The 12,328-nt window shown below is 42.9% G+C and overlaps 1 protein-coding gene across 1 annotated transcript in view; it reads right to left on the minus strand.

Moving 5' to 3' along the window:
• Positions 1-4,756: 4,756 nt before the first annotated feature.
• spring1 (SREBF pathway regulator in golgi 1) overlaps positions 4,757-12,328 on the minus strand; it is a 31,906-nt gene continuing 24,334 nt past the window's right edge. The window contains exons 2-5 of the mRNA XM_072496673.1: positions 8,877-9,033; positions 8,516-8,667; positions 6,979-7,092; positions 4,757-6,147 (exon numbers count right to left, since the gene is read on the minus strand). Coding sequence (XP_072352774.1) covers positions 6,064-6,147; positions 6,979-7,092; positions 8,516-8,667; positions 8,877-9,033 — 507 coding nt within the window. The 3' untranslated portion in view covers positions 4,757-6,063. The remainder of the gene's footprint in view (positions 6,148-6,978; positions 7,093-8,515; positions 8,668-8,876; positions 9,034-12,328) is intronic.

The raw sequence follows: 12,328 nt of genomic DNA on the forward strand, positions 1-12,328 counted from the left end.
GGCAGAATCGCACGATTATCGCCCTCGGTGGTTCTCCCGCTTTTAGTCTTCTCGCCGGGATCCGATTTGCCCACTCCACCTCCATGGGGCCCGCAGGGGCCTCAGCATCCATCAGTGAGCTCAGCATCTTACTTGCGTACGCTCCACAGTCCACTCCTTCCACACCCTCCGGGAGACCTAGTATCCTAAGGTTCTTCCTTTGCGCTCCATTTTCAAGGGCCTCAATCCTGTCAGCACACTTTTTATGAAGTGCCTCGTGCGTCTGAGTCTTAACCGCCAGGCCCAGGACCTCGTCCTCAATACCTGACACCTTCTGTTCCACCACGCGAAGCTCAGTCTCCTGGGTCTTTAAAGTCTCCTTAAGCCCCTCTATTGCCTGTAACATCGGGGTCATTACCTCCTTCTTCAGCAGATCCACGCACCGTCTCACAACCTCGTCCTGCTCAGGCCCCCATGTCGCCTGCGATTTCTCCGCCGCCATTTTGTTCTCCACTCCCTCTGACCTTGTGGTTGAAGATTCTTCGGGCTGCAGCCGCCGCCGCCGGTTTTTCCCTCCGCCGTTCGGGGGGGACTCCCTTCCCATGCACCTCACACCGGGTTTTTCGGTTGGGGCTCTTAAAAGAGCCCGAAGTTCCGTCGGAGCTGGAGCCGCCGAAACGTGCGGCTAGCTCATTCCCGCCGCAACCGGAAGTCCGTGGAAAGATGTTTTGAATGCAAATCAAAATCTTTTCAATATTTAAGAGGAGATAATTTGTTGTTCTTGCTTACTCTCAGATTTGCTGAACTAGGTGCAAGTTAAAGACACTCTGACACATAAGGGGCTTGGATATTTTATTCCAGAATCTAATCACACCACAGAGAGCAGGCATTGTCAAACTCAGGGGCATGACTCGCGGGTGGGTCGCGGGCGGGTGTCGGGAGGGTTGCAGAGCTGTCCGTCGCGGCACTCCCGATCGCGCAAATGTGCGCAAAACAGCCACAGCGGCTGGATGTTAATAACACCGGCTGCAAGCGGCCTTCAAAATGGCTGCGAACATGTAAAAAAAATGCGGCCGCACTGCGCATGTGTGCCAGATCATTGGCGCGCATACGTGGCAATGATCTGGCATGCATGTGCAGTGCGGCCGCTTTTTGTTTTACAAGTTCAGGGGAGGTTTTTTTCATTTATTTTAATTTTTTTTTACAAGTTCAGGGGGTTTGTATTTGATAAAATTTCACAGGAATAAAATGCAGAACTTTGGACAGATGGAGACTCCATACTTTCCGACACCGGAAGGCTTCACCTTCATCCAACAGGTTCCATTGGAGGAGCGTGTACGAGGGCCAAAGGGATCCAAAACCATTTCCTCCATTTTCGTCAGCAGCAAACAAGATAAGAAAAAAATGGTGGGTCGTGAAGGTCGGCTGGCGTGGGTCGCGAAGGTCGGCCGGGTTGGGTCCCGAAGGTTGGCCGGTTGGTAAAAATGGGTCCCCGGAAAATAAGTTTGAAGAACACTGACATAGAGAGATAAGGCACAAGCAGTAGAGTGTATGATTGACAGGTTATGAAGTACTCTATGGAAGCAGCGAGAGAGATGTACAGGAGAATGTGAGCGAGCTCGCAGCATCCAGTCTGCACAATGTGGAATTTCATTGTGACAATTCATGGGTTATGCTAATATATTCACCAGACAATGGGCATTAAACCGTTAATCATGGAAGAAGTGGGCCCTCTTTCAGGAGAAAGAAATGATCCTGAAGGCAATAGAATATCCAGTGGAGACTCAAAATTCTACATTTGATCCTCTGTGATTGTAATGTCCAATGGGGGCATTGAATGTTAATGTGAAAGGAGGAAAGCAATTAGGTACCCAGCGAGCAGTGGAGAGAAGGCAAGCTGGGAAGGATTTAGACCAAAGTGCACATTTGAAAAAATATTATAGAAATTAATTATAGGCGAGACTCTGGGCTGGGCTCTGAACAAGAACACAATCAGCAATGCAACAACAGAGCCTCCTCAATGGAGCAGTTTCAGGTTCAGATCTCATTCACCTTTTTTTGGTGAGCTGTGGGTGCCAGTTTGCATGTCTGTTTAGGGGTCACCCTAAGGTAAGACCTGTGAGGGAGTGCAGATGCAGAGCACTGTCATGTGCCAACAGCATGGCAGCAGATTGTTGGGAGGTATGAAGAAGAAAAATCTGAAGTGGGCACCCAGTTTTACACCCTCACTTGGGTTCAAAGTAATCACCCTCAAAGTTCCAACCAGGTTTCTACAATTGGCATGGCGCTCTGAATTATATGATCAGCCTCCCACGTGATTTGGACAGGGGTTTTAGGTACCCATGTAAACGCCTGCTTGAAAGTGGATTCAGGTGGGCAAATAAGTGTACCAGGTCCCCACTACACTTTCAACTGCTAGTTGCTCAGTATTCAGTTAAGAAATGTACAACAAATTGTTGCAAGTTCCCTTTTTTTTTGACAAATCTAATTGCTCTTTGGTGGAAGTGAAAGGCTTCAGAGGAATGGAGTGTGGGTGAAGTTCAATAGTATAGGAACAGGCTTGATTACACAGAAGCAGGCAGAGTGGGTTCTAAAACATGTTGTTGGTTCAGAGGTTTCATGGAGCTGATCTTTATTCTGCAAGGGATTTCTATCTTTGAGCCACAGCTGACCGATAGGCTTCATACAGCCACTATTAGGGGTTGCACAGGTGTCACAAATTGCACAGGCCTATAGTAAATAGGCTGTTGGATTTGATGCCACTGGTCCTTCTCCTATTGGGACCTCACATCCATTAAAACCAAGAGAACACATTTAATATCCATTATCGAGTTAAATTATGGCATGACTGAAGGATCATAATATAGAGTCCTCACATGATATATGATGTTGCATGCTGCTACTTGAATTCTATCCTTTTATAGGCCGACTGAAAAATATCCTAATGGACTTGGTTGACTGAAAAACCCAACTGGTGTTTTTATATGAAATATGAATGAACAGAATAATGTCACAGCACCTATATCGTCTGTCCAACTAAGCCCCCTGCCAGGTGTAATGAAAACCCAATGCCAGTGTTAGGATGCAAACGACTCTGTGATGTGCTCATCGACTTCACATTGTCTCAAAGCTGATGCATTATTCAGAAGTAAGCTGTTTATGATGGCTGAAATGACTGGCCTATTCAGTATTCCATCCAGCAGCCAACATAAGCATTTGAAAAAGATTCTGTATCTCTGAGAGTTAACCCTTCATATGTCAAAATCTACTTGCATAGCAATTAAACTAAAATCCCTACTAGGCTAAGTAGCTAACAAGCAGAAAACATTATAGAAAGCATATACTTTTCTTCCCATTTAAAAAAAATAATGGTCAAATACTTGCTGGGCCCTTGGAGACAGTTTTGGAGGCTGGCAGCCAGGAATATAGCAGAAAACGCCATCAGGATGACTCCCTGAGCTTGTCCTGCCTGCAGTCAAGTTAGCTGCCATGGGTTTCAGCAACCAGTTCCATGGAGGCGGGCAGTCAATCAAGGCACTTAAAGCCTCCATTAATGGCCATTCTCCACACGGATGGAATTTTCCCAGCATCAGATAGTATTCCCTCCTGCTGAGTTCAGATCTGACAATGAATTGGACTGCAGGGCCTTTCTGTGCTCCAATAACAAAGTCACAAGGCTGAAATGGCCACAGCCACTGCCAAAATCATGCTTGTGATGACTCTAACAGTTCTGGGTTGCCTTTGTTGTGAACCTTCTGCAGTCTTTTGAGAGTATCTTTATTTTAAGAAGCCCTCATACTCACCTTCTGCCTCCGCTACACCAACATCTTCCAGTGGAACTGTCAGGCAGCCACTCTTGGGGCCTTCCTGCATCCCTGTTCTGCCTGCCATCCTTAATTAGATGACAATGTGGAAGCAGCCAATTAGGAGGCCACCTGACAAATTTGCACTGACGGGCATGCTGCCAAGGTGTGCAGGCTCAGGACTGATAACAGGAAAATTCAGCTCAACATTTTTCAGTTGACGTGCTAAAATCACAATTCATTAGTGAGATTTTATATACTGAAATTTAGGCTCAGTATCTTCCTATCTTATTTCAGTACATTTATTCAAATAATCTGATCAAATTTTGCTAGTACTAAATTTCCACGTTGCTTCATTCCAATAATCAAATGATTCACTTTTGGTGCACATAAATGATTGGATTGTAAAAATCCTTAAAATGAATACATTTAATCTCAAGTTATTTTAAAATTGTTGTTTTGAATGTTTGTTCGAATGGAGGTTAAAAGTAGCTGATTTACAGTAAAGCGCAGTCTGGGAGGGTGAAGTTGACATATAGAGGATATGGCCAGTTCAGTAATTTCCACTTTGCTCCACATGAAGGAGTGAGAGGCTCCCTGGAGTCAGTAGTTTTGGCTCCATGGTTTTGGTTTGACAGTGCAGGTCTTGAAAGCGAGTGAGGTATCAAACCTAGATCAAAGTGGGAGTGCTGGACCTTCTGGGGACCTTTTAACCTAATTGACCTCAATTTACATGTCCATAAAGCAGGCAGGATTGGACTGTTGTAAGATTGCCCAATGTGGAGAGAACATTCTCTTGTGCAGCAAGGTTCGCATTCGAACCAAGCAGGAACTCAGCACCACAAACATAATTCTACCTGGCAGAAATCTGAACTGCAGCTACTGGTGTCAAAGCTACAGTGTTCATGCACCTTCAAAGATTCTGGATTAATGATACATACTCAGCCTGGGAAATAATGGAATAAGGAGTCTGATTGAGAGTTAATATTAAAAACATTATCCACTACATTTGTTTTATTAGAATATTATTCCATTGCATGACATCAAAAACATATATCTCAGTTACATTTACACTCATCCCCATACACAAATTAAATTAGCTTATATTAAGTTAATAGAAATTTTGAATATTAAAAACAAAAACGAAAGCACACAATTTATTCTTTAGCCCTCGGGAAGAAGACGCTCTCTACATTATAACTTGCCTTTAACACACAACCATATGGAACTACAAAAGCACAAGCAATGTTGTCTCATATTTTAACATTTTATTTATTAATACTTCTGCCTCATCTGCCTAGAGACTCTTTCAAATGAAAGAAAATAATACATGACAAACACCTTTCATCCTCTACTAGTCATTAAAGAATAGGTTGCTTTCTTAAAAAATGAGGTGACTGTAACAAACAAGTTTGCTTCCCACCATCCAAATACTTCTTTTTTTTTTTCCAAACTTATTTTCTTTCCTTGCCTTATTCAAGAGAAATTCAAACAAGCTCTTTTTATTTTTGTTTATCTATATTACAGGAAATTCGCCTTTCAATTTTCACCTCATTTTCATGAATTAGCGAGTACAAGATTCTTTGGCACTTCGGGCAGAGCTTACAAATGGATCATTTTAATTTTTAGTTTGTTTGGCTCAAATAAGAATTCACATCTTTACTGAGGTGTGTTTCCAACATGAAGGCCTAAACACAACATTTATCATTTAGATTGGAGTAGAAATAACCTAATATAAGCAATCTCAAATGATTGCATCCTATATTTAACTAAAACAATTTTACTGCATCAAATATCATGGTTCGCTGGTGTTTAAAACAAGACTACCAACATCAATGTGATTCCACCTATCATATGATCAGATTCCTTTATGAGTAGACTTAAAATGATATTTGAGCAAGCCAAAAGTCTGAGCAGCTCATAAATCAAGTGTTGTGTACATCTTCGTTTTGATAAACATATGCATATATTTACATATCTTGCTCGAATTAATTTCCAAATATGCAAATGAACTGTAATTAGTGTAGCTGATGATTCTTTAGTTGCTGGCAGTTATCTGCAAAATTGAGCACAGCACTAATTACACATTTTGGAAAGGTATTGTTTTGCATTTCGTCGCCTTGATTGATGTCATCAGGACAGTTCAAAAGTTGAAACAAAATAAATATTAAATAATGATGTAGAAAACAAGGTTCCCTCATATTTTAACAAACCCTCTGCAATCCTTCCACAGTGAAGTCTGGACAAAGTTTGTTCATGACGACTATTTTAACAACGTAGGTTAAAGTGGAAGCAGCTCTGGCAGATCTTCTCCGTAGCAATACTTTGCAGCAGGATCTCTGTAGTTATTTTCATGTTGAACACTCTGCAGGCGGAAAGAAGAATTCACATTAATTTGGGAACATATTCTCCAAAAAAATAAAAATAATAATAGCTTATTATCACAAGTAGTGAATGAAGTTACTGTGAAAAGCCCCTAGTCGCCACATTCCGGTGCCTGTTCGGGGAGCCAGTACACTGCTGGTCTTGTTCTGCATTACAAGCCGGCTGTTTAGCCCACTGTGCTAAACCAGCCCCCAAGAGGAAAGACTGAAACAGAATACCGTCAAGATGTCCATCTGAGGTATAATGTTGTCAAACAATAATCCTTGGAGACTATAGCAGTGTTGCACCATATACCTCCACCCAATGAAGTTAGGAACAGATTGTACGAATCAGCTCAGAAAGTAAAACCTGAATGAAGAATTTATGCACTCACATTCGGCATAGTGATATTTAGCCAGTGGCATGGCCGACTTTGGCCATGTTATCATTGAATACACCGAATACAAATGTGTGAGTTACATAGTATTTAGCAGTTCAGAGTTCACATTCAGGCTATGCATCTTTCTACAAATGGGCATTCAAGAAAGTTAAGAGGTCACCTGGCATATTTTGATAATGTTGAGTGTTTTAAATTGAACACAGCCTTCATAAAAGTTAGTTCATGACACAATTGTCCAACCACCAAAGTGCAGCTTGCTTTCCACATATCAGATATGAAGATGAAGCAGAATTGTTATAAGTCTAGAATGAGGTTGCAAAAAAGGTATTGCTCAAATAACGGCAAATGTGATGGAACTGAATGATGCATGACATTTATTTTTGTGTTTTATTCTGACTAACTGCCGTCATTTGAAATGATTTCATTACGAACCTGAGATGATGTTCTGCATTTTGCTAGGCAGAGTTCAAAATGATCTTCTATTGCTGTAAACAGATTCTGGAAGGCTTCTGCAGCCCTGTTCAGGAAATGTTCCAATAAAGGTTGCTGAGAATCAGAAATCACAGGTTTTAAATGCAGCTAGCAATACAATATTTTAAATATGATCCAAAATTAAGTCAATTTCATTCTTCATCACAGTGCCTTATGTGGGCTCTTGTTCAGCGCATACTGGCTGCCACGTTTCTCACATCACAACAGTGACTACACTTCAAAGTTAATTGTAAAACACTTTGGAACACCGAGGCACTCGGTAAATGTACATTTTTCTTCTTCAGAGTTAATTTCATCTTGAGAAATTGGTATGGAATTGCAGTCAGCAATAAATGTCTGATGTATGTGTGACTACAGGAGTGTCCTTCAGGCCTATTGCTGCAAAGCAATATTAATTCTTAAATAAGCAAAATATTCATCTCTTACTGGACTAACCATCCAGTTGGATGCAATATTTCTAATCTCTCATGCTTGACTATTATCTCTCATGCTTGACCACCCACCAGGTACGCGGTACATACTCATGCGACTCGGCCAATGTTGTCTACCTCATACGCTGCAGGAAAGGATGTCCCGAAGCGTGGTACATTGGCGAGACCATGCAGACGCTGCAACAACGAATGAACGGACATCACGCAACAATCACCAGGCAGGAATGTTCCCTTCCAGTCGGGGAACACTTCAGCAGTCAAGGGCATTCAGCCTCTGATCTCCGGGTAAGCGTTCTCCAAGGCGGCCTTCAGGACCCGCGACAACGCAGAATCGCCGAGCAGAAACTTATAGCCAAGTTCCGCACACATGAGTGCGGCCTCAACCGGGACCTGGGATTCATGTCACATTACATTCATCCCCCACCATCTGGCCTGGGCTTGCAAAATCCTACCATCTGTCCTGGCTTGAGACAATTCACACCTCTTTAATGGTTACCCCATCTCTGAATCTGTAAAGATTTAATCACCTGCTAATGCTCGCATTCCTAGCATTGTTTGGCATCTTTGAATTTGTCTATATATGTGTTTCTGGAACAGACCTCTTCATTCACCTGAGGAAGGAGCAGCGCTCCGAAAGCTAGTGACATCGAAACAAACCTGTTGGACTTTAACCTGGTGTTGTAAGACTTTGTACTGTGACTATTGTTAACCAAGTAACATTTAGATCAGGCGGAATATCCTTGGCGCATTTTTAAACTATTGCGTTCATAGTATTAACACCACAGACTCAAACCACTCATCCCAAAAGGTACAGTGATAGTGCACCACACTCAGCCTTCTTCAACTAACCTTAGCAGTTGAAGTAGTTGCATTATTCATTTTGAATGTTGACATATTGAATGTTGACATATAGGAAGGTTTACTCACGTTTTGAATTGCTACATAAAGATAACAATTGAAGTGTTTGTAATCCACACCTGCACTCATTCTCAATCTAACAAAAACCCCGGATGTTTGTATAATGAAAGAAGGATGCATTTTCTCACCTTATTTGGTTGCAGGCAACAGGAGACACAGTACTCATACACAGTGCAGCAGTCATTGGCCAAGCAGGTATCACATGCATACAACTTTGTGCTAGGTGTGTTTACACTGCAGCATCCATTCACAAGTAAGTCCTTCCTCTCACACACGTAGCCTGCAGTAAAATGGAGGAAGAGAAACAAATTCTAAGAGTTCTGCAGCTTGTTTCAAATGGGAACAATGTCACTATGACAAAGCATATACTTCACTCAGAAGAGTATCAACTCTTTTTTTTAAAAAGGAGACTAATATTAAACAACAGCTAAGGGAATTTAAATAAAAGTGATTGGCAAGGGGAAACTAGGTAATGTCACATTTCCTCACCCTGTTCATCTGTAATTAGCAGTTTACCCTGGATAGAGTTTCGACATTGTGTATACGGCCGACTGCTGTTCCCAAGGTTGAACCGCACTTTCCATACAATCCGGCGCTCAGAACCTCGAAGCTGCAACAAGTTTCGGTCAAGTACTGTTCTTTGTTCCTGATTGCAATGAGGAAAAGGAAAAATTGCTTAGTTAATACAAACAAATTCTAGCACTAATGACTTATTATCATCAATAACTTTTGTCAAAATAATCTAAGCACTTATTTAGCATTTGGTACGAGAAAAGTTGCACTTGATCGGACGAGCTTAAATGATAGTATTTGAATTTACAACCGCAAGAGTGTCCAAAAGCACTTCACAGCTAATTAAATAATTTTGAAGCGTAGTCACTAATACAATGGAGGAAAATACAGCAGCCCAGTTTTGCACAGTACAGTCCCTCAAACGACAATGAGGTAAATGATCAACTCAAACATTTTTGTGATCTTGTTTGAGGGATAAAACTTAGCCAGAATATTGGGAGAACCCCTCGACACTCCCTCGAATAGTGCCTAGTGATCTTTCACAGCCTCTTGGATGGGCAGACAGGATCTCAGGCCGGATTTTCTGGCCACCGAGCACTACCAGGGTTTCCAATGGCGGATGCAGTGAGCCATTGGCTGCCGGTGGGATATTCTAGACCTGCTGTATTTGCATGGTTCGCCTGCCCGGCCGCTGGGGAACCCACTGCGGGGGTCAGCTTTGATGGGAGCAGAAGATCCTGCCTTCAGTTTAGTATTTTATCTAAAATGTCTCTGACAAATACAGTCGCCCTTCACTGCTGCTCTGGAATGTCAAGTAAAATTGTGTGTTCAAGCACTTAAGTGGATCTTGAACCCAAAACCTCCTGACCCGTGGAAAAAGGGCCAGGATTAAGCCAAGTTCGACATTTTTAATAATCTGATGTTAGAATTTCAGCTACTGCCAATAATTCGGCCCAGTGAATTTAGCTCAAAGTAATCTCTCAACATAACCAGAATCTATGGGCAGCATGGTGGTGCAGTGGTTAGCACTGCTGCCTCACGACGCCAAGGTCCCAGGTTCGATCCCGGCTCTGGGTCACTGTCCGTGTGGAGTTTGCACATTCTCCCCGTGTTTGTGCGGGTTTCGCCTCCACAACCCAAAGATGTGCAGGGTAGATGGATTGGCTATGCTAAATTGCTCCTTAATTGGAAAAAATGAATTGGGTACTTTAAATTAATTTTTAAAAAAATAACCAGAATCTATAATTGTATGAATGGAAAATTTATTTTTAAAAGATAGTTCGCGAACAAAATCTTTACACATGCCCACCATCGCACCATAACTAATTCGGTGTAGAATAGAATAAAGCTTTAGCCCTTTTGTTTCACACAATGGAATTCATGTACGTTGCTTAAAAATGGGGAAAAATCATGAAATCTAACAAGAAAATTAAGCGGTTCTATGGTATGCCACCACTGTGCTAACAAGTTAACAAATTGTCTGGACAGGATGTAGAATTTTTAACATCTGTTACGTATACAACAGATTACAAAAATGCCAGTATAAATAAATGACAACTTTAATTAAAAACCTTTCTTAAATACTACAGATGATTAAAGGGCTCATTAAGAGCTTCAGCTATTACCATGATTCATGTTTTCCAAATGTTTGGGCATTCCATATATTAATTTTCACAAGTAATTATAATGAAAATGCAAACCCAGTAGACAGATACTCACACTTTTATTGCCAGAATCTTTACTGATTTTAGCGATGATGGCTCCATTTGTGCAGTCTGGCTACTGCATTGAAAGTGTACATTCAAAATGCACCATTCATTTTGAAAAGAGAAGGGCCTATCTCATTTTGAGGTGTTGTATTCAAGTAAGGTACAAAAAGGTTCCATCAAGACTAAATGGCAGCATCAAAGGATGGAATTGGTCTCTGCTTTATCAAGTTATTACTGCAAGAACCAAATGTAACCAAAGGATATTTACTTCCAATTACAGTTTAATGGGTGCAACATTCATTCAGGATTTGGAAATAAAGGTTGTGATCTTAAAACGAGTGAAACAATCAGTCACTTAGCGGGTAAAGCAAATCTCCTCGGCATTTTAATCCCAGCGGCAGTTTCCAAGCACTCTCATGGGCAAGTAACTTGAAATAACACATGGGCTTAAGGAGAAATGGATTTGGCTGCAGTAGCCTCCTACCCACCTGCAGCCTGCCCCTTTTCACTGGCAGATGTGGTGCAATAACAGATGCGCTAGTCCCATTATCTATATTTATAAATCCATTTTTCTCTTAGACTAGACAAGTCAGTTTGCCTGGAATATATTTCACTGAGTTACAATTGAGAAAAAAATGACCACAACTTAATTTCCTTACCAAAAAATTACAACAGCTTTTGTTATGAAATGCATCAGCCATTAAACTGCCTGCAAAAATTATCATTTCAAATGCAAGGTGAATGAATTACTTCTTCAGACAACTTCACACTGCTGATGTAAAAGTCCCCTTATTTAAAAAGCCCTTTACATTTGCTCCGCAACAAAAGGAAAAGACAACGGATGCTGGAAATCGGAGACAGAAACAGAAAATGCTGAATCAAATCGCCCATCAGGTCAGGCAACGTCTGTGGAGAGAGAAACCAAGTTACATTTCAGCGCGAGAGATGGCGAGACTGAGAGTGGCACCACAGGCTTAAAAGAGTGCAAGAGGGGCTGACCCGGAGCTAGTGCTGGACCTCTGTGCATAGAGAGCAGACCCAGTGCTGCTGGTGGTGCGGCTCAGTCTGTGGATAGAGAGCAGAGCCGGTGCTGCTGGTGGGTACAGCCAGTGGATAGAGAGCAGACCCGGAGCTGCAGGTGGTCCAGCCAGTGTATAGACAGCAGAGCCGGTGCTGCTGGTGGGTACGGCCAGTGTATAGACAGCAGAGCCGGTGCTGCTGGTGGGTACGGCCAGTGGACAGAGAGCAGACCCGGTGCCGCTGGTGGGTATGGCCAGTGGATAGAGTGCAGAGCTGGTGCTGCTGGTGGGTACGGCCAGTGGATAGAGAGCAGACCCAGTGCTGCTGGTGGTAGGGCCAGTGGATAGAGAGTGGACCCGGTTCTGCTGGTGGGTACGGCCAGTGGATAGAGAGCAGACCCAGTGCTGCTGGTGGTACGGCCAGTGGATAGAGAGCAGACCCAGTGCGGCTGGTGGGTACGGCCAGTGGACAGAGAGCAGACCAGGTGCCGCTGGTGGGTACGGCCAGTGGACAGAGAGCAGACCCGGTGCTGCTGGTGGGTACGGCCAGTGGACAGAGAGCAGACCAGGTGCCGCTGGTGGGTACGGCCAGTGGACAGAGAGCAGACCAGGTGCCGCTGGTGGGTATGGCCAGTGGATAGTGTGCAGAGCTGGTGCTGCTGGTGGTAGGGCCAGTGGATAGAGAGTGGACCCGGTTCTG

This window comes from Scyliorhinus torazame, chromosome 1, assembly GCF_047496885.1.
Source record: "Scyliorhinus torazame isolate Kashiwa2021f chromosome 1, sScyTor2.1, whole genome shotgun sequence".
Classification (NCBI taxonomy): domain Eukaryota; kingdom Metazoa; phylum Chordata; class Chondrichthyes; order Carcharhiniformes; family Scyliorhinidae; genus Scyliorhinus; species Scyliorhinus torazame.